Source organism: Cibotium barometz, chromosome 12 (assembly GCF_041138505.1).
Source record: "Cibotium barometz isolate CiBa-2024 chromosome 12, ASM4113850v1, whole genome shotgun sequence".
NCBI lineage: Eukaryota > Viridiplantae > Streptophyta > Polypodiopsida > Cyatheales > Cibotiaceae > Cibotium > Cibotium barometz.
In genome coordinates, this window is record NC_141057.1 from 54,973,070 (window position 1) to 54,996,393 (window position 23,324).

The following is a 23,324-nucleotide window of genomic DNA, read 5'->3' on the forward strand; positions in this document are numbered from 1 at the left end:
GGCAGCTTGGACAAGCACAAGACGAGATTGGTTGCCAAGGGTTCTGCTCAGTGCCCTGGAGTCGACTTCGATGAGACCTTCGCTTCGACAGCCCGGATGACTATCATTCGCACTCTTCTTGCTCTTGCACAAGACGAGGTTGGTTGCGAAGGGTTCTGCTCACTGCCCTAGAGTCGACTTCAATGAGACCTTCGCTTCAATAGCCCGGATGACTATCATTCGCACTGTTCATAGATGGCCCATATTCTAGATGGACGTCAAGCCGGCTTTCTTGAATGGAGAGCTTACACAGGAGGTTTATGTTGATCAGTCGCCGGGATTTGTTGTTCCAAGCAAACAGGATTAGGTGTACTGGTTGAAGAAAACTTTATATGGTCTGAAGCAGGTTCCGTGGGCTTGGTACCAGTGGATTGATGAGTTCTTTCAGAAGCTCGGTCTGCACCGTTCTCATGCAGATTCGAACCTTTACATCCTCCTTGAGAGGGGGTTGATTGTTATCAGTGTGGTCTATGTTGATGACCTCATTTTTACAGGTTCTTATTCTATGAGGATCCGTTCAGTCATGGATGCTTTGAAGACAAAGTTTGAGATGATGGATCTTAGCCTACTGCATTATTTTCTTGGCTTTGAGATTTGGCAGACCCGGAAGGGCATTTTCTTCTCTCATCAGAAGTATGCATGAGAGGTACTTGACATATTTTAGATGACTGGATGCAAACGAGTATCTTCTCCTATGGATACTAGTGAGAAGCTTTCTCTTCTTGATGCTTCTCCAGGGATTGATGAAGGACAATATCATGTTCTCGTCGGTTGTTTGGTTTGGTTGACCTACTCCCGATTAGACGTGTGTTTCGCAATCAGCTTATTGAGTTCTTTCTCATCCAAACCCCGTCAGCAGCATTGGCGGTGTGCTCTCAGAGTTCTTCGGTACTTACGTGGTACTCTATACTTTGGCATTTTCTATGGCCAAGGATGCACTCTTCTTGGATGGTCTGACTTAGATTGGGTTGGAGATCCACATACTCGGCGTTTGACCATCGGTTGTGTTTTTTCACTTGGGTCTGGGGCCATTTCATGGAGCAGTAAAAAGTAGCCTACTGTGGCGCTTTCCTCTACAGAGACGGAGTATCCTGTAGTTTGTTATGGTGCATGTGAGGCAATTTAGTTGTAGAGATTATTAGAGGAGCTTGGTTGTCCTCCTACCGGATCTACTCTTCTTTGGTGTGACAATCAGAGTTGCATCGCCATCGCCAAGAACCCTGTGTTTCATGCTCCTACGAAACACATTGAGATACAGTATCACTATGTTCGTGAACGGATTCTTGCTGGAGATTTGCGTTTGGAGTATTGTCCTTCAGCGGAGAATGCGGCATATTTGTTCACCAAGCAGTTTCTCAGGCTTCCTTGGCTCCTCATCTTCAGCTTCTCGGAGTATGTTCAGCATCTGGTGCTGAGAGGGGGTGTTAGCACATTCATCCCCAGATTTTGCTCATCATTGGAGTCCCTTTTTTGGTCCCTTTTCATGGCCCTTGGTTGTGGGATGGCCACCCTATTTTTGTACATTCTTTTGGGATTTTTCCCAGGTCGGGTACCATTTTCCCAGTCGGCCAGGTTCTCATGTCCAGTCGGCCAGCCCCTCTTACCTATAAAAAGGTGGGTTGGCCTCCCACTTTTCTCATACTCTAGTCTTTCTTTTTGCTCCCTCACTTACCAGACTCTTCATGTCTCTTGCTTGGGACTGTATCACTTCAGTATATTCAACATAGTTGCTTTATATCTCTCTCTCTCTCTCTTGCACTCTCTTCTCAGCACACTCTAGTGCTTGTTTGCTTCCGCTCTGTGCACTCATTCAAGACCATGGCGGGCACAAACGACCCATCACTAGGAGAACCCTCGACCTTGCAAGTATCTCCAAAGAATCAACCAAGCTTTGCATCTCCCTTACATAAACCATGTCTATAACCATGCTAATCAAACGAGGAAGAGGTTCCTAGAGGTCACTACAAAGCTGCATTCCACGGTCTTGGCGTTATCTGACAAGCCACCCATTGCTTGCACTTTACTAACATACTTGCCATATTGGGTGTCTCATGAAGAACCTAACCTCATTCACACCCTCCTTATCAACCAATCTCCCTACACATCCACACTATATTCCCTATTTTCAACCATGTGAGAGTCAAAGAAAGCAATTAAATAAGTGTAGAAGAAAGCGTTGTGTTGGAGTTTTTACCAAAACAAGCTTCTACATAGGTCCACCTTTTGGCCAATGCCCATGCATGACACCTGCAATATACACACAGGCTTTGTATCTAGTAGACACATCAATAGGCACTCATATTTTAAGTACCTACATTAAGCCTCATCATTGACAAACATCTAGATACATTTCTAGATGGGAGACCTAGTGTGGAATCTAGTCACTTGTATATAAGTCATTGTTTACAATAAGTAATACACAATCGTTTCCTTGTAGTAGAATACGTGTGAGCTTTTCCCCTCTTGCTTGTATGCTATTGCATCTTACATACTTGCTAGATATTTACTAGATATGATTTTATGTAGGTCTTTTACTTGCATTAGCTTCCTCTTCTTCCCTCACCTTTTGTGAGAGAACCATCGCGAATGTCCATCCGTATTTGCCTCCATCTAGGCGAAGAGAGTGCTCTCTTCATCCCATCGACAAGGAACATTCTGGTGGGACAACAAAGTGTGTACGTGATGGACAAGGTAGCACACCCATATAGGGAAGTTACAATTGCGGCTTTAAGGCAAGGCCAAAGGACACATACTTCGGTAAGGCTAAGGCAAGCTCTTGACTTGAACACCAATTATCCTTCTAATAGATAAAAAGATGCTATTTATGTCCAACGAGGAGAGAGAAATGACACCTATTTCATTGAAAGAAGGCATGAAAGTAAATTTCTAGGATCTCCATCATGGAATGTGATGATGAAATGGAATAGTTTAAAGTGAAGCACTTCTATTTTATGAAAAGGAAACTAGAAACCATGTAAAACATTGCTAGTACGTAGTCATCTCCACCATCAACAAGGTAAGTTTAAGGTTAGTTTGGTCATGTTAGAAATAAACTTCAGTCTCTTGTCAACCACAAGTTATGTTGCCCTTGGCATTCTCATAATCATGTATCTCTATCATGAACTCCATTTCATTACTTCATTTTCTTTAACTAAATCATTTTTATTGAATGATGTATTTAGGTCTTTTCTCAAGTTGTGTTCTTAAAAAAAAAAGAGACGATTCTTTTTAATGCATTAAATGTCATAAGAATGGTTGAAATTTCTAATTTAGTGTCACTTGAAATTTAAAGGAATCCATCAATTGGCCAATATAGTGAAATGTGCACTCAAAGAAAAGGCATATCTTAGGTGTGCATTTTCTAGTACGAGGTCACTAGCTACCCAACCTTTTAACAAAATTGAAAAATATTTTTGAAATACTTCTAATATTTGAAAGATGTCGTGTTCCTATACTTGTTCAATTGTGATTGAAACAATTTCTTCACAATAGATGGATATTTTAGATGTTCTTGCCTCTTCTTTCTTTACTTGTTCTACTATAGCATTCACTCTTTGTTTTCCTCCCATAATTTAGTTCAATGTATTTTTTAAGCTTGACGTATTACTAAAATGATTTGAAACAACTTCCATACTAGTTTATCACCATCTTCGTATTTTACAAATAACCTATTGTTGCAACAACACAAAGTATAAAAGTATTCAAATTTAATTGGTAATCATATTAAGCTAGTTCAAATGTATTGTTACAAGGTGAGATTGCAAGGCATTGCCAGCTTCAAAACATTAACCAAGCACACAAGTAGTAGAAAATCATGAGGTTAGGGATCTTAAGAGAAAAAGTGTGCAAAATTCAAAGCGCTATAGAAGTTGTGTTGATGGAATTTTTCCAATTCCTCACTGTTCAAGAGGTATTGGCTCGTCGATGGGACCATTTTCACTAGCGCCAATGGGCCCTACGGATTTATAATGACAAAGAATATTGTATAAAGTTTCCAAAACAAAAGTGTTTTTATCCGAGCACAAAATGTATTCACACATATTTTTATTTTATGTTTGGAACAATGTCAGAGCAAGGAGATAAAAGCTCATTTATTTTCAACAAGTGATCTAGTGGTGGCAAGTGTACTCACCAAAGGTACACATTCAAAGTGAGAATTTAAATTTCCAGAAGTCCAATGTGAATAAAAGGAAAAAGTTAATCATTAAGGAGGGATATTCAACTCGTAACTTTCTATTGATTGACAAGATGCTTTGCGAAGATGGAGCCAAAGACTCTAAAATTGGTGGTGCAAAATCTTGTCATTTGTCAAGGGAGTCTATATAGGGATTAGGGTGGACATTTATGTGAGTTATCCTATAATGTAGGAGTCATATGTAAATTGTTTATATTTTTACGAGTATTTACACACCCAAACACCCTTCCCTGATTTAAGCTCTCTCTTGTAGTAGGAGAAATATGAGAAGACAAAGCAACACTAAGCCTTCAATTTACCACAAACATTGGTGTGTGTTTGGGGGGGGCTAGCACGTGTTATTAGGAACTAAGGCCAAAGATAGGGCCAAATCGGAGCCTGCTTAATGACATCAAGAGTGCCAAATTATAGCTGCTTAGTGATTTGAGGACCTAAGCTCTCTCTCTCTCTCTCTCTCTCTCTCTCTCTCCTTGCTTTGATTCTTGGATAATTCTGTGACAAATCACATTTGCCCACCTGAAAAAACATATTGCTATTTAACTTAAAATCCAAAAAATGTACAAAAAGTAGACATATATACACGGCATGAAAGGTCATGATAAACCCCTCTCAAAAACCAGCAGCCGAAAGCCATCCAATGCTGAAATCACCCTTCACAACGTTCAGTTTTCTTGCAGTTGAGATGTAGAAGTGAACATCATGTGCCACCCCAGGAGAGTTGCAATGAGAGAGCTTATGGCAGCAGCCCCAAGGACTGCATTCATCAACTTTATCTGTGTTTTAACTGCTTCCAGAGGCACTGCACCTCCCATGAGAAGACCAGTCATGTTGCCAGGGATAGAGACTAAGCCCATGACTTTTATAGCATCCACCATGGGAGCCATCCCAATTACAAAGGCTTGCCGAATGTAGCTCTGAACAGAAAAATAAGGTGCAGCACCAAGAGCCAATGCAGCCTCTATCTGATGGAAGACCAAAATTTGCACGTGAATATTTAAAGAATACATGTAACCTTTCATGAACTGCCTATATGAGAAGCACAGGGTTCTAGCATAAAGATCTCTAGGCAGCCGTTCTAGTGCTGTAACATCCCCAAGGTGTACAAAAACAGATTGAAACGTTCTTAATTGGCTCACACTCGAATAGATTTCATGCAGTACAGGAAAATCTTTGGAAAGTCTTCTTGTCCTTAGAAGCAGACAAAATGGGCCAAGGAGAGCACTCAAGTTCTCCTGCTTGATTTCTTGACCTCTATTAAGTATGAAAAATATATACAAAAGGGAAATTTCAGACCAATCAGGTGCCTTGTGCTACCAACAAGGTCCCATATGAGTGGCAGTGAAAAAGATGCCATAATCCCACTCTCATAAACTAGCCGTGCTTCTCTCCACAACCCTCAAAGATTCCTGGTTTCTAGCCCAAGTGATTATGAGGGTGTGGATGAAATCATTCCAAATCTTGCAATGCATTGTGACTCATAAACCGAAAGGCCCTCAATGGCCTCAGTGCATCTAGCCTTTCCAACCACTAAAGGTGGGACGTATCCTGAACATGGTATGGCTGAGCAATTCCCTGACAGCTCATAATGACCAGATCCCGGTCGTTCCCCTCATACCTGAGCTATGGGCCTGAATGTGTCAGCCAAATGATAGCACTACAATAAATGTAAGCATCCTTCCTCATCCTTCCAAGGAGATGTGCTATCACATTCCCAATGCGCTGTGATTCCCTGCACTCCCATAAGCAATGGTAGACTATCTCTGAAGCTCTTGCACATCTCGGGCATGCTGGGCTAGCACCGACGACCGATCTCCACTAGTTGGTGGCGAGGCCACCAGGTAGAGAGCCAAATAAAGGAGGATATCTGTCTTCGCCAAGAATGCCACAACCTCCTCTAAAAAGTCCTCTAAATGCCAGGTGTGATACCATAAACCTCTCAATGTCGCACAACAAGATGCTTGGCATTCTGCATAGTCTAACTAAAGAGAGGCATTCTTCTTTTCATCGGGTTGGTAGCATCCCTCCACACCCACTCACCGGGTTGGTAGCATCCCTTCACACCCTCTCTCAATGTGTCCCAGAACAAGATGCCTGGCGTTCCGAGCGTGCACATAATATCTGCTCAGTTTCAGTGATAACAATGATCTCAAATTGAAGTTCATTGACAACGATGACCTGTCCAAGTGTTATTATTTTATAATGGCATGATGAATGCCTTCAGGATGAAGCTAAAATCTTATTGAGCTTTGTAAGCTCAATGGCATAACACCAAGGAGTACAACCCATCTAGAGCCATGACAGCGCATTGCTCACGGAAATGGAAACCTCGAGGGTGGTCAACCCCTCAAGCTCTACCGATCCAATGCTTGGACCTCCACAATCCAATCACACATGAGGGAGAAGCTAGCAAGCTTCCTCTCTACTCACTCCATCTCTCTCTCTCTCTCTCTCTCTCTCTCTCTCTCTCGCTATCTCTCCTCGCTCACACTCCTCATCTAGCTATCTCAAGCAAGAATCAAGCAAGCTCACCTCAAGAAGCGCGTGCGCGCGCGCACACACTCAAGCACTCACACGTGCAAGCAAGCAAACCCTACAAGACTCCATAGCTAAATACAAGCAAAGACATGAAAGCATGGAAGAATTGAGAGGATAACAAGACAAGCAAGGAGGAGCTCCCAAGCATTATCAAAAGTGACCTTCCACGCCCTCATAAGTCTCTTATATACATGTGGGCTTTGCCCGACTGCCCACACTTATGGGGTCAAAACATATTCTCTTTACATATACAAGCCTTATATGGCCGGATTTCATTACAAAGGTGGACCTTTGACCATATACAATGTGAAATATCTAAACTATGGTGGGAATTACAAAAAGTGTATGGAAAAGGAGTAACAACCCCCCTACCTAGTCTAGCTTCCGTCCTTGGAAGCGTTACTGTACGGCGAGTGGTGTGAGCGAGAAGTGTTCCAGATGGTGTCATGTCGAAGTAGAGGATTTACAGAAAAAGGTTAGAAATCCTTCGACATGCCACATTGGAAAAATTCTATCATAAAACACTCCTTGAACATTCTTTGATAATGGGATGGTAGATACCGGATGCGCTTGTAGTAGCCGTATATTTGCCTCAGAGCTGGAATGATGGCAAAATCGATGGCACTTCACTTTCATGATAAATGTGCCACCCCCAAGAGCTCTTTACTTCATTGAATCCTTCGAGACATGTAGCCAATGTGTGGAAGATCTTGCACGTGGCTTCGACATGCAGGCCTTTGGAATCTTTGTGCTCTCCCATGAACATGCTCATCACCTCGAGCATCCATTGTTCGGTTATTGCTTCACCCGGCAGCAAAGAAGGTAGCTTTGGAAAGTCAATCAAAAAGGTAATTTGTTGCTTGCTGCTAGAAGTACTTCCGTCATGAATAGATCCTTTTGATTGGCATGTATTGTGGATCTATTCTTTGCTAGGTTGGTGCCTTGCCATAAGTATTCATGTACTAGGGACCTCTACCAAACCGCACAAGCCTCCAAGCCGGCTGGTTTTCCATGGTGGTTTTAGTGAAAAAAATATCCTGGATTGGCTGTGGTAGCCAGCCCTCTCATGTTCAAGTGATCAATATTCCACCGCCGCCATCTTGACTCCAGGTATTCTTTTAGCAGAGGCAACTTCATTTTGTAGATGTCCGGAGTCGCATGAGACTACATTCTGTGGGCAGGCTATGGTGTAAATGAAATTGTTATACCTGAGAATTTCCCTTTTCCGGAGAAGGTTAACTTCTGAATTTCTAAGCAGCTCCCCCTCCTCAACTAAACTTTCTTCCCTTCGCTTTCCTCATGTTCTAAGAGTAGAGTATGCGTGGAGATGGTAGATCTGGGAAATCAAATTGTTGAGGTCGCACAGGCTGTCCCACTTCCTTCGGTTGCTCTTTGTGTTCTTCAGGCTTTGGTCATTCTTGTGTAGACCTCTCAGAGTGGTGGCATTGGCCTCTTTCTGGCTGGTGTTCCTTGTCTTGCTGGCCCTGGGAGTATTTCTCTGTCTCTCTATCTATTCTTTGATCTCTGGACCCTTGGCCATCCTGGTCTTTGTTCTCTTCGGCTTCTTTGTCATCTTTCTTCTCCTCCTTTCGCCCCGTTGTGTCCTTGTCAACTTCTTCTTCCCTTTCCTCAAAGCTATCTAAATCTTCTTGGTTGTCTTTGTGCTTGTCAAAATGTTCCGACTCCTCAAGGAAGTCTTCGAGCTCTCCAAGCCCTTCCTATGGGATGGTTTTGGGATATGCAATGTGCTCTATGCCAAAGAAGCAAGTGTTTGTAGTCAACCGCCTCCCAATGCCCTCAAGCCATTTGAGATCCACCTGGCATATGGCCATGTCCATTGGCACTCTACCTCTATATTCCTCAACTGTCAGCTCACTGCAATCTTCGCCTAAATCTAGAGGTGCCTTTTAAAATAAGAATACCCATGCAATGACATTCGTTACCATGGGGTGCATTTCAGCTTGATATAAATCTGCAAAATTTTGCAAGGCCAAGGTCCTTTGAAAGAACATCATGGTGACATGAGCTTCTAGTGCCTAGGGTACCTGCCCGCATAGCCTGGCAATCTACAATCGGGGAGAGGGGCTCATCCAACAACAGCTCTTGGAAAATAAATGCAAGGCCCAAGCTGTATCAGATCAAGTTCATGCAATTACTTTTTTGTGAGAGCTCAGAAGACACCTTCTCTTTTATTGCTATCTCTTCCCTTAGCTGTTGCATTTGGTCTTCGTGTGCGATCCGTTCCACACGGAGGGCCTTAGTCTCTTGTGCATGCCTTTGCTCTACGCTTTATGCATCTCTCAATGTAGTCTCGTACATCTGCACCTTCACTGCACGTGACGGCGAAAGCTGAAGTGTATTGTACACTATTGCTTATGTGCACCCCTCCTTTAGCCTCGGGCTTGGCACTTCTGCATAATCAACTCCATCTCCTACATTCAGCAATTGTGCCATCTGTTTGGCATTTTCAGAAAGCTTAGAGAAGTGCCCGGTTGCTTGCATTTGCATGAACACTGCTAAGGAGGTGGCTTGACATCAGGGTGGTGGTTGTGTTGAAGGCTGTGGGACCGGCTGCGGTTTCGATGTGCCTTGTTGTTCCTCTTCAGCCTCAGCCTCAGCCTCCTTGCCCATTTCTGCCTTTCCTTCAGCTCGGCTTCTTTGTCTGCTTCGGTGTCAGTCTCAAGCTCTAACCCAGACTCAACCGTGATGTTCCCATGCTCATCGGCATCAAATTTGTGCTTCTTGGGACTCCTGCTCCCCCGGGTCTCTTGTCCTTCTTGTCCTTGGTTGGTGTCTTTAGTTGGAAACTAGCTGCTGCTGTTAGCGGGTGGTGGGAGCTTATCCAAGGAGTCGGTGGCTTGACAAATTACTCTTGTGAGCAAGGACTCTATTCCAAGGTAGGGTTCCTTTGGGTTTTTCAGTGCACACACCCGCTTAATCTCTGCATAGATAAGCTCAGCCCAGTTTTTTTTTTCTTTTGCCTCAATAGGATCTGGGCATAAGTGAGCTATGTTAAAGCGCATGAGTAACCCTACCTCCACTTGACTCGTGCGATGTGGCTTGTAAAATGAGAGGTAGGTGTAGTACAGCTTGCAAGGCATGATGAGATATAGGCAAATTACGTCTTCCCAATGCGGTTTGTGCTTGTCTGTCTTGAAACAGGCTGCCTTTTCTGCAAGTTCATTTATTCTCATGGAATCCCATTCCTTGGTGACCATTGGTAAGTTAAAGGTCTGTCAGACGAATTCTTGTGTGAGCTTGACAATTCTCCTTTCGTTGCTTGGTGCTCCTAGTGGTTGTATGACAAACAATTCTGTGTGGTTGTCAAATGAATGTATGGCCTGGCAACACTTGGCTAGGTCCATTCCCCATGGAGGCAATTCAAACAAGGCCATCAGCCCAATCTTCTGCAACAACTGTCTTGTTGGCTCATCCTCCAACTTAAAAAAGCTTATACTCTCCATCTATGCATAGAACTTAATGCATTAATGGATGCATACAGCTTAATGCAAGCTTTTGGCATTCCGGGGTGGGGACCGCCACAAAGTAGCGTGTGAATGCTAGCGGACCCCAAAATTGTAATCTAAGGATCGGGCCACCCACGGCTTTAAGACTTGTTCTTGCAAGTAACTTTCCCTGGCTTCAAAGTGCTCAAGGGGTGTGTACGGCTCTGGCGAGGGCCCTTGGCTCTCTTCCACCCTTCCCTTTTGTAGGGGTACCGTCTATCATTGTGTTGAATGCCTTTCTAGGCTGCAAAGTGATTGTAGTCGGTACCCCTTTTGTAGGGGTGCCGGCTGTCATTGTGATGAATGCCTTTCTAGGCTGCAAGTGATTGCACTGCACATAGCTTTGCGAGCTTCACTGACTTGTCAAGTTCAAGTGATAGGCATATACAGCTTGCATTCACTTGAACTTGACAAGTTCCTGCTAGGCATCAACACTTTGCATGCGTGTGCATCCACAAATGTTACTGCCTCAATATTAGCATCAGATGGTATGCATCCCTCTTGGCCAAGTACAGTCTGCCAAAAGGTGGCCAAACTTGCTCAATCAACGTTCTGTTTTTTCGAATTGCTGGGTGACTGTCAACTCGGATCGTGGAAATCCTTTCAACTCAGCGATCCCACTTGGCTGGCGATCCGTCTGTGCACAGATGATCCTGGAAGCAGACCGATCCAACCTGGCAATCCTCCACACCCACCGATCCTTGAGGCGGGCGATTCTACTGTGTGCAGTCATACACCTGTATGGCAGTTCTGGGCAAGGAGGATCTATTCTTGCCACCAAATTGGATTCCTGTACCACAAGGGCTACAAACAAATCCTACAATATGTGTGCTTTCCAAAGAAGACAACGTGCACTGTGAATGGGAGAAACCTTGACAAATATGCAAGCGATGACAAGGCATCAGATGCGTGGGGGCAGCAAAGAACGCTCTTTTTGTTGTCTACACCGTGGCTTTGACAGCAGGGTCGCTCGCGCATCCACAAGAGATCTCAGTCAAGTAACAGGGTTGGATCGCGCTGTGAGTTACCATTTATACTTGATTGATGTGTGGCATAAGGTTGGTTGGAGTTGAATCAGGCAATCCCAAACTATAAAGTTGAGAATAAGAAAACATAGGGAAGTTAGCGAGTGCTCCATTTTTCTCCCTAGTATGCAGGGAGACCATATTTTGGAGAGAGTTGTGTACTCTAGCCTCCCAAGGACACCTCGCTAGATCTTGTTCCTGTCGGCAGCCTAGGCCGCCTCTAGCTACGCCCACCCCTCCCAAGCTCAAACCTTCCCAAGAGGGGTGGGCGAGACATAGGCCCCAGGTACCAGAGCACCACAACGCAACCTCGGTTGAGACTGGCGTAGGAGAGTGGCAGACCAACAGCCCAAGGCAGAACCGCCGGCCAACTTCCAGAGCAGAGCGGCGCCGATAGTCGTGCCAGGCTGGCAGGACCCAGGAAGATACGATTGTGTCAGAGAACCGTTTCGAGCCTTTGCCTCAGCACCCCCCCCCCCCCCTCGACGGTGACGACCAAGACTCTACGAGTGGAGGGCAGGTCAAACAGTTCCGCTTCCGTCACTCTTAGTTATGCGGATTGTTTCATGGAACAATGGGTTTAGAGGCGTGGTGCCCTTACAAAGGAGCTCCACAAAGCAGCAGTTGGTGGACCCATTGACATTCTCTTCATTCAGGAGCACCATGTTTCGGGCATAGTTGCACCCGGTTCACGCACCGCCCCCCAAGTTCGATACGGTCGGTTCGGTACCGTTCAGTTCGGTACGTGTGCTGGCGGTTCGATCCGGATCTCACGTGGTCGTTTTTTTTCCCCCCGTTTTTTTTGGCTGTTTTTTGACTGTTTTTTTGGCCGTTTTTGACCATTTGGAGAGCCATTTGTTGGGCATTTTTTGGGACTGTTCATTGCTTAGCTTTTGCTTGCTTGCCTTGAGGCTTGGCCCTTTCGTTCCCATTGGCCAACTTGCCTTTGCTTGAGCCTTGAGCCTCTCCCTATTATCTATAGAATAGGCCCTTGCTTGCTTTTGCTTGCTTGCCTTGAGGCTTGGCCCTTTCGTTCCCATTGGCCAACTTGCCTTTGCTTGAGCCTTGAGCCTCTCCCTATTATCTATAGAATAGGCCCTCCCCCAACCCCATCCTCACAAGCGCTCATTGCTCAACCCTCCCCTCTCCCTTGAGTCCCCTCTAGGCTCTCTCCCTCTTCCTCAAGGCTCAAGCCTCCCCCTCAAGGCTCAAGCCCCTCTCTCCCTCTTCCTCAACTTTCAAGGCTCTCCCTCTTGAGTCTTCCTCAAGCCTCCCCCTCTCCCTCCCTCTCTCTCTCTCTCTCCCTCCCTCTCTCTCTCTCTCTCTCTCCCCCTCTTCCTCAAGCCTCCACTGTATTTTTAAGTATTTTTTAATGGACCGTACCTCCACCATATTTTTATTTTCAAGATTTAGCGGTGCGTTCCAAGACCGTATTTGAACGTACCGTACTGAATCGAACTTTTCGTACCTGACAACTATGGTTTCGGGGACGTACCAACCGCTGCGGGAAGATCTTGCAGGGCAAGAGTCACACCTTCTGGTCCCACTCTTTTGGCCCCTCCGGACACAAGGTGGAGTCTGCATTTCCGTCAGTGAGCAGCTATTGCCAACAGTGGTCAACTCAGGGACCACTGTCATTGGACGAGCTCAGTGGGTGACCATCACGATTGGAGAGGACTGTGTGGCCTTTTTGAATGTATACGCGCTGAACGTTGCAGCAGGCAGAGCCCCCTTTTGGAGTACAGTTTGTCAGTCCTTGCCACAAGTAGATTTTTGGTGTATGGGTGGGGATTTTAACATGCTAGAGTCGACAGAGGACACAAACTTGGAGGTGGCATGGCTATAGTAGTGCCAGGTGCAGAGTACTCGGCTTGGGAGGAGTTGATTTTGGCTCTCAAGGGATAGGACCCTTGGCATCTTCAAGAGTTTGGATGCAGTCCTGGGAGTCTATGTTTTTCCAGATCCGACAAGAGGAGTACAGGCCCTAACCTATCTAGATTAGATCACTTCTATGTAGACGAGTGGGCTTGTGGTCGTGGTGGCATGATTAGTATTTTGGCTAGCACTACTTTCTTCGATCATGCACCAGTTATTCTCTCCTTGGGGCCTGGATGACCCCTAGAGGCAAGATAGATATTTGAGCACCCTCGATCCCAGGTAGCCTCATCCAGGACCCTGAGATTTGCAGCAGGATAGGGGGGATTTGGAAGACTAGATGCCGCATGCACCTTGGGTGCAAGCCTTGGAGAGATTAGCAATCTATTACACAAGGCAACGTAGAAAGAAAGAAAAGATATATTAACGTCTATGGAAGGCCAAATTGGCCTATGAGACAAATCTGTATACAACAAGTCCATGCCCTGAGTATCATGGAAAGAAAAACTTAAATGAAAAGCTAATCTAAGTCATATGGAGCTCACTATCTAGCATGCTATAGATGTACAATCATGATAAGTGGTATACTACTAATTCCACCCAGTGGAGATGGTGGGGTGTAGTATATCATACATGGGGCATGGGGCGAGGACTCTCATATCTGTTGTGCCCTGGTGTAGCCTCAAGACTCTCTCCTCCATAGCTCTACGGTATTGTGCCTGGATCTTGGCAGACTGGGCCTAATGGAGCGGTGGTGGTTTGCGTCCAGGTAGTCGCGGTCTCCTGGCAGCTCTGATCTCCGAGGCTCTCTGTAGTGTGAGCCCTTGTCGGGAGGTAGATGATACAGGGGGGAGGGGGATGTGGCTCGCTGATAGGCCTGAAGAAGCTGGTGATCTGGATCTTTGGCTCTACACCTGTAGAAGCCTCTCTCCATGTCGGTGTAGCCTAGGCATGTCTGATCAAGATACTCCATCACCTGGCTAAGTGGGCCAAAACCACCTCTGAACAAGCAGTGGTATCTCCCTCCGATCTCATAATATACAGGGCTTCTATATATGTAATGCTCCTCTGACTCTACCTCTCTATGGCATAATCTGCATACTCTGTCCTCTCTAGGGGTCCGTGCTGCTTTCACTGCCTCAATCTCCAGAGTGTGAAACTTTGATTGTTGGGGTAAAGGCACTATGCCCACCCTTATAGTGTGTACAAGCCCATAAGTTATAGTACATAGTACACTTAGTACTTTTAATGTACTAAGTGCACTATGTGTACTAGTGCAATATACATGTGTGATAGGGGAGTCACACACTCATTACGATGAGTTGACTTATCCCCACAACTCTCTCTCTCTCTCTCTCTCCCTTGTTTCTCTGTGTATGTCTCCCACATGAATCTCAAACCCTAATTCTTATCTCTCCCATTCAACTGGTATCAGAGCCTGCAGGTCGACTAGGGGTTGACGCTGAGTTTCTTCAGAAACGCGTAGCTGAAGCTGAAGCTGGAGCAGACCCATCCTCTCTGTTTGATCGAGCAAAGAAAGCCCAAGACTCCCTTTTCGTCTGTGTATACTCTGGAAAGGCCAAGGTGTGTGAAGCGAAGGCTACAGAGGCGTGGTGCACATGGTAGAAGCGATGACCACAGCCGAATAGAGGCCTGACGGAAAGAGCAGGTGGCGGGTGTCCATACGCAGGCGTGTAATCGTGAAGGCAAGGCGTAAGAGCTCCGTCGATCGGCAGCAATACGTGAGGTAGCGAGGAGGCCAGCGCATTCAACCTTGGCTACCTGCACTAGGCGAAGCAGGCGGACAGGCGCATACCTGGTGCAGTGAGCGTGGAGCGAAAACACGTGAGCGTTGGGCGAAGGCGTTGGCTGCTGGGCGTGAGCGAGTGCAGCGAAGGCGTAAAACCATTCATTCGTAGTGAAGTCGTCGGCTGGCTACTAGGCGGATAGGCGAAGGCAAGTCGTGACAGCCTGAGCAGCTTGCAACAGGCGCCTGGCCACTAGGCGAAGGCAGCGCTCGCCCTTGTTCACTATCGGCAACGAGGACAAACGAGAAGAGCTCGTGAAAGAAGGCTACAGGCGAAGGCGGCAACCAACTGCCTACACGTGGCCGTGGATCCCACCTGCTCTGTGGTCTTTGTGGGCGACCTGCATGGCCAATTCCATGATTTCGTCCATCTCCTCGACAAGGCAGCCCGTCCGCTCTTCACGACTGCCCCAGCCCTCCGTCATCCGTATAGCAACAAACGCATCAGCTTGATTGGAGCAGCCATCAAATCTGCAGCAAGGATCACCTCCAAGAACCTGCACAGCAGCTCCTTCAATTGCCCATTTCCGCAAAAGCAGCAGCAGCATCATCAACCCCTTTCTCCTGCAACAACTGAAATTCAGCCTGCAGATCAGAGAAATTCAAAAAATTAGAGGTATTTCCCTTCAATTTTGGGAATTTCTTATCAATTCAATCAATTGAGCAGGTACAGGTGCCGAATTGCTCAATTTCTGAGCAAAATTGGCAAAATTGGGTGACATTGGTCACAATCAGGATCAATTTGCAAGAAATTGGATGTCGAAATTTGGGGCTTTTGATGTAATTGTGCAATTAAGCACTCATACATGCTCAATGATGTGAGAAATCGCACATTCGGGCAAAATTGCAGTGCAAATCAAGGGGCTTTTGTGCCGATTGGATTGATTTGCATGCAAGCAATCGCATTTGATGCTGTGGATAATGTGTTGATGCCTTACAAGCACTTAATGTGCCTGTAAATCAAGGGGCTTTCATGTATTGGATGTATATGTGGCCAGGGGGAAGCATCGCGAAGACTTTGGATGCCTTCATGTGCGTCAATGTACCATGTATGATCAGCAATTGATCTTAAATCAAGGGGCTTTTCAAGATTTTATGCTTGTTGAGCTTGGCAAAGCAGCAGTCAAGACATTTATGCCTTGAATCCTCAGAAATCAGCTTGCAGTCAAGAGGCTTTTGCCCAATTTCTGTTCGGAACTTTTGTATGCAGTGTTCGGGACTGTAAAAGTCTGATTTTCACTCATTTGGACAGCCAGGAGAGCATTTATTGCTATTGTACCTGCTGGTACAGATTTGGCACAGCTTTGTGCAAGTTTTGGCATGGCTGTACACTGATTTGAGTGAGGAAAAGGTTCAATTTCAGCTGCTGTACTTGCCGGTACAGGTTTGGTACATCATTGGTGAGCACTTAGTACTGCTGTACAATACTTTGGAAGGGCAACAGAGCACATTTAAGGTGCTGTCCTAAATCTGCAGCAACCAGATTTTGCTGATTTCATCACATAAAGTGGGAGAAAAGTTGCATTCTTGCTTCCGCAGTGGGAGATAAAGCTTGGGAGAACAACTGTGAGCACTTTGCCTGCTTTTGGTGCAGTGTTTGCACATTTTGCAGGGAGTCGGGCATTGACAGGTTGCATATTGCTATGGCAACCACAGGTGAGAGCTCTTCATTGCTTCACATCAAGAAGCTTGAAGGCTCACATAACTATGATATTTGGCAAACCCAGTGCTATAATGTGTTGCTCCAGAAGAAGCAACACAAGCCTATCAAAGAAAGGGGTGTAATGCCCGCTTCTCTTACTGCTGAAGAGTGGGAAGATATGGATGAGCTGGCAAGATCTACTATCATGTTGTCTGTGTTAGACTCTTCACTTTTCAGCATTTGTGAAGAGAAGACAGCTTGGGGAATGTGGCAGAGATTGCAGGACTTGTATGCCCAGCAAAGTGCCTCAAGCAAAGTGTATTGGTTGAAGAAACTCATAGGTCTTCAGATGAAGGAAGGGGCGTCTATGACAGCCCATCTAAATGAGTTTAATGGTATTGTCAGCCAAGTTATAAATCAAAAGTTGGCAATGGACGATGAGTTCAAAGCCACTTTTCTCTTATGCACTTTGCCAGAGAGTTGGGACACATTCAGGACAGCCACTAGCAATTCGAATGCTATGCTGTCATATGCAGATGTTGAGGGTGCGTTTCTTCAAGAAGAGATGAACAGAAAGAATAATTCTGTTGGAAAGTCCAATGCAATGAATGCACGTGGGAGATCCCAGCCAAGGGGAAAAAGCCAAGAACGGGGAAGGAGCAAGTCTCGCTCCAAAAAGGACTTGGAATGCCATTATTGTGGCAAGAAGGGACACATTAAAAAGCGATGCTACAAAATGGAAAAATGATCAAAAGGAAAAGGGAAAAGGCAAAGACAAAGACAAAGATGAAGCCAAAGATGTAAAGCCAAAGGGCAAGAGTGGAGTCAAGATTGAAGAAATCAATGTGTCACATGCAGGTGACAGTGAGGATGAGGTCCTATTTACGTCTTCACTTGATGCCCATTCACTTCTTACAGGTGGTCATGGTATGCACTCATGGATCATTGATTCAGGTGCCTCCTTTCATGTCACAGGTTGCAGAGACTTGTTTGTCAGGTATACTGCTGGCAATGAAGGAGTAGTTTATTTGGGTGATAACCATGCATGCAAGATTCTTGGCAGAGGTGATGTGAGGCTTGTGTTTTCAGATGGCTCACAGCTTATGCTCCATGATGTCAGGCATGTGCCTAAGATCAAGAAGAACCTGCTTTCTACTGGACAGCTTGATGATGCTGATTATGTTACCACATTTGGTTGTGGAAAGTGGAAAATTAGTAAGGACTCACTGGTTGTTGCCAGAGGCTCTAAGGTGGACACTCTTTACTTTATGCATGCAGGTGTTTGTCACCATGCTAATGTAAATGCAACCGAGCTGCCGGAAATCTCTATGTGGCATAGCCGGTTGGGACACATGAGTGTCAAAGGAATGGAGCAATTGTCTCGTTTGGGTTACTTGCCTTCTCTAAAGTTTTCAAGTTTTCAGTTTTGTGAGCATTGTATATATGGCAGGCAACTGCAGTGCCCCCACAAGAAAGCTCTTGGACAGAAAGATGCTCAGTTAGAGCTTGTGCATACAGATGTATGTGAGATGCCTCAGCTTTCTTTGGGAGGGGCAAAATACTGTGTGTCTTTTATTGATGATGCCACACGCAAAGTGTGGGTTTATCCTCTTCGTTTGAAGAGTGATACATTCTCAGTGTTTGAGAAGTTTGTTGCTCTTGTTGAGAATCAAACTGGCAAAACACTGAAGGCTTTGCGTTCCGACAATGGTGGAGAGTATATGTCCAAACAGTTTCAGGACTTTTGTGATGCTAAAGGCATTAAGAGGGAGCTCTCTACTCCTTATGATCCTCCACAAAACGGGACAGCAGAGAGGATGAACAGGACCATTCAGGAGAAGGTCCGTTCTATGTTGTCACATGCTACATTACCTCATGGTTTTTGGGCTGAAGCTGTTATGACAGCCGTTCACCTTATAAACAGGTCACCTAACACGAGGCTTGGTGGGAAAGTGCCAGAAGAAGTATGGACAGGGAAGCCTCCGTCATACAAGCACTTGAGAGTCTTTGGTTGCGTTGCGTACGTGCACATACGCAGGGAAATGCGCACCAAACTTGATCCTAAGTCTCACAAATCCAATTCCTAGGATATGGTGACAGAGGTGAAATGGGGTATAGACTTTGGGATCCCGTGAATAGAAAGATTATACGCAGCAATGATGTCATTTTTGATGAAACATGCATGTATAAGGAGCCTGCAAGGCAACAGGAGCCTAGTAGAGTCATCTTTGATGATGATGGACATCATGGACAACAACCAAGGGCTGTAAATCAGCCATTACAGCAGGAAAACCAGCCCTTAAATGGTGCTGAAAATGGTCCAAATGGATAGCCAGAGATGGCAGAAGATATCCCTATGGATATACCACAGTTAGAGGAGATACCGGGCATGATTTTTCAGCCTTATGGCATGGAACAGGAGCCACCAATAGGTGATATGCAGGCTGGACAGCAACCTGCAAATGATGGTCATTGGGTACGGAGGTCCACAAGACCCTCCAGAGCCCCTGACAGGTTTGTTCCAGGGGTTGACTACTTGATGCTTACTGACTGTGGGGAGCCCTCATGTTACAAGGAGGCTTTACAGAGGGCAGACAAGGCTCTTTGGGAGCGTGCCATGAAGTCAGAGATGGATTCTCTGCACAAAAATGGAACATGGAAGTTGGTGCATTTGCCTACAGGCAAGAAAGTTTTGCCATGCAAGTGGGTTTAGAGGCTCAAAGTTGCACCTGATGCAAAGCCAAGATACAAAGCCAGGTTAGTGGCTAAGGGCTTTAAGCAAGAATATGGTGTGGACTTTGATGAGATCTTCTCTCCAGTGGTCAAAATGACCACACTTAGAGCTGTGTTAGCTTTGGTTGCGCATGATGATCTGGACTTGATTCAGACGGATGTGAAGACTGCTTTTCTTCACGGTGATCTCCATGAGGAGATATATATGCAACAGCCAGAGGGTTATGCAGTGAGTGGAAAGGAGAAGCTTGTATGCAAGCTGAAAAAGAGTCTTTATGGGCTCAAACAGGCACCAAGGGAATGGTATCATAAATTTGATACATTCATGAAATCTCAGAAATTGAGGAGAAGTGACATAGATCACTGCTTGTACACCAAGAAAGCTTTGGATGGCAGTCTATTGATCCTCATCTTGTATGTTGATGATATGTTGATTGCCGGGAAATCTCGTAAAGAGATGGATGCCTTGAAGAAGAGGCTGCATGAAACCTTTGATATGAAGGATTTGGGTGATGCAAATCACATTTTGGGTATGCGGATACTTCGGGACAGAAATCAGCATGTGTTGTATTTGTCTCAGAAGGAATACATTGGCAAAGTCTTGCAGAGGTTCAATATGGACGGGGGGAAGAAGACTAGTACTCCTTTGCCTCCATATGTGAAACTCAGTGCTATGGACAGCCCACAGTCGGATAGAGATAGGACTGATATGGCCAAGATTCCGTATGCTTCAGCTTGTGGCAGTCTCATGTATGCCATGGTTGCTACTAGGCCGGACATTGCATTTGCAGTGGGAGTGGTTTCTAGATACATGGCCAACCCTGGCAAGAGCATTGGGAAGCAATGAAAGGTGTCATGAGATACCTGAAGGGCACACAAGATATGTGCATTTGTTTTGGCAAACAGGATGCATTAGTGCATGGTTACACGGATTCGGATTATGCCGGTCATCCAGATAACCGGAAGTCTACTACCGGTTATGTGTTTACATTCACAGGAGGTGCTGTGTCATGGATATCCAGGATGCAGAAGTGCACAGCCTTATCTACTACAGAGGCCGAGTATATTGCAGCCACAGAGGCTTGCAAGGAGGCATTATGGCTATCTCGGTTAGTGGTTGATTTGGACTATACAGGGGATATTCCATTGTTGCATTGTGACAGTCAGAGTGCCATCCAGTTGGCAAAGAACCCTGTCTTTCATGCAAAGACGAAGCATGTGGATGTGAAGTATCACTTCATCAGAGAGGTGATAGAGAACAAGCAAATTCAGCTTGTTAAGATTCATACGGATGACAACCCGGCTGATCTGTTGACAAAGAGTTTGCCTCCGGAGCGGTTTGCTCATTGCAGACACTTGATGGGCATTGAGTTTCAGCCTTGATATGGCCTTGTATATTATCATGTACATGCTGATTTTTTCTTTTCCTTTACTTAAGGGCACTTTGCCTTTAAGTGGGAGGTTGTTGGGGTAAAGGCACTATGCCCACCCTTATAGTGTGTACAAGTCCATAAGTTATAGTACATAGTACACTTAGTACTTTTAATGTACTAAGTGCACACTGTGTACTAGTGCAATATACATGTGTGATAGGGGAGTCACACACTCATTACGATGAGTTGACTTATCCCCACAACTCTCTCTCTCTCTCTCTCTCCCTTGTTTCTCTGTGTATGTCTCCCACATGAATCTCAAACCCTAATTCTTATCTCTCCCATTCATTGATCTGGCCAATAGTCACCCTCAGTGTGTGAGACATGTGTACATCCATGTAGCCTGGTCGTCTACAAATCCGTCCTCTATGAATCTAAGGAAATAAACTCTGTAGTACTGCATCTTGGTGGGAAGGGAACCCGACCAAGTCTCCTGGTGTGCATCTGGATCAAATCCTGTCTTAGAACTCTATTCCTCTCCTCTTGGGAGAGTGTAAAGTATGGGGAGTCATCATCATATTGGAAGGGCGTTTATCCATGTCGATCCAATGTGTTGAGAACCACTCATCTACTGCAGCATACCATGATGGGTGATGGCCCTCTATGGCAATACTCTGTGAGGACTCCATAGCTAAGTGGGGTAGTCTCTCTGGACCCATGGCTCTGATGCGGGCGTCTGATGTAGGCTATGGTCTGAAATAGAGCCTCTACCATCATGGGGGCCATCCTTTGGTGTGACTACAGTGTCAAATAGCCATCCTTTGGTGTGAGGCTCTTGGAAGTGAGCCTGATGACACTATCGCTCCATCAATGCAAGGGCAACATAACCTCGGGTGAGATCCGACGCCAATCATATGTGGAGAGGTTAGGGGCCTATACTAGTGCTGCATACATCATCGCTGGGGTGACTAACGTGTCAAATAGGCATCCTTTGATGCGAGGCTCCTGGAAGTGAGCTTGATGACACTGTCGCTCCATCTCTGCAAGGGCAGCATAACCTCGGGTGAGCCTGTCCTCTGATGCATGTCTCATGGAGAAACGGCTCCCATTACTAGTGAAGGAAATACCCAAGAGCAAATTGGCTGGCTTCCAAGAGCAGCATAACCTCGGTGAGCCTGTCCTGTGATGCCTCTCTCATGGAGAAACGGCTCCAATTACTAGTGAAGGTAATACCCAAGAGCAGGAGAGAAGCATTCGCAAGGGTCTTCATTCTCTTTAGCGCCTTTACGAAAGTGCACCAAATAGCCCGTGGATTGTGAGTCAGCTGGTTGCCGCCCGTAGAGAGCTCAGAACCATAGAGGAGCGGCGGGTGGAGTACAGATAACATGCAAGAGCCTCTCTTTGGACGCAAGCGGGAGACAAGGTCACTGGAGAGTTCTTTGAGATTGCAAGCCCACACAAGCCAAGAGAGGGTATCCGCAGGTTGCAAGGCCACGATGGATCCATTGTTACAAGCCCCCCCCCTCTTTCCCCCCCTTCCTTCTGTGCGAGCCATCGCCACAGATTTCTTTGGACGCAAGCGGGAGACAAGGTCACTGGAGAGTTCTTTGAGATTGCAGGCCCACACAAGCCAAGAGAGGGTATCCGCAGGTTGCAAGGCCACGATGGATCCATTGTTACAAGCCCCCCCCCCCCCTTCCCTCCCCCCCCCCCCCCTTCCCCCCTTCTTTTCCCCCCCTTCCTTCTGTGCGAGCCATTGCCACAGATTTCTTTAGCACTCTTCTCACAAGTGCCCCATAGGTGCTGAATGCACGTGATCGGGTTTGGCGGCATACAAGGGAGGTGGTCCCGCATGCTCTCCGGACTTTCCTTCTAGCCCCCTCCCCTTCACATTTGAGGAGCTGGCAAAGGCTACGACAGCATTACCTAGGGGTAAATGCCCAGAGAGGACGGGCTTCCGGTCTCCTTAATTCTACGTCAGTGGAATCTCATGGAAGGCAGCCTCCAGCATCATCATTGACATCAATAGTAGCGAAGCATCAGAACCATTCAGCAACATCCTCATCAGCACTACCATCATTGTTAGTAGGAGAACCATCAGCATCAGCATCATCAGATTGAGTAGCATTATCATCATCATCAATACATGGAGGTGTAGGGTCTATGTCGGCTGGCTGTAGACACAATTGGCAGCCAGCAGAGTTCCTAACAGCAGGCGGCTAGGTATTCAGCTACTCGCCGACAGCAAAAGAGGAGAAAAGCACAGCATTTCCAGTTATTAAAAGGGGATTTTTTTCCAACAGTATTGGCTGACAGGCTGGATGCTGGCCGACCAGCACTCCAAGCTCATATAGAAGCATAAATCATTTCATTCATTCAATCATTCAGGTCATTATTCATCATTCATTCATAGCATTCATGGAGCATATGTAGAAGGGGCCTAGGTCACCCCTATGGGGCTGACCATGGCCCAACATCATGCACAAGCATCAAGTTACCTTTTTGTACCATAGTAATACAAGAAAACCTGACAGCTAATATCTCTCTTCTTCTCTCTCCTCTGTCTCAATCTTGTGTTAATTAGCATCAATATA

The 23,324-nt window shown here is 45.9% G+C and overlaps 1 protein-coding gene across 2 annotated transcripts in view; it reads right to left on the bottom strand.

Annotated features, from left to right (window-relative positions):
• Positions 1 to 4,751: 4,751 nt before the first annotated feature.
• Positions 4,752 to 23,324, bottom strand: part of LOC147633600 (UPF0014 membrane protein STAR2-like) — a 112,700-nt gene continuing 94,127 nt past the window's right edge. For both annotated transcript variants that reach the window (XM_086806724.1, XM_086806723.1), the window contains one exon: positions 4,752 to 5,196. In XM_086806724.1, the coding sequence (XP_086662850.1) occupies positions 4,897 to 5,196 (300 nt within the window). In that variant the 3' untranslated portion in view covers positions 4,752 to 4,896. The remainder of the gene's footprint in view (positions 5,197 to 23,324) is intronic.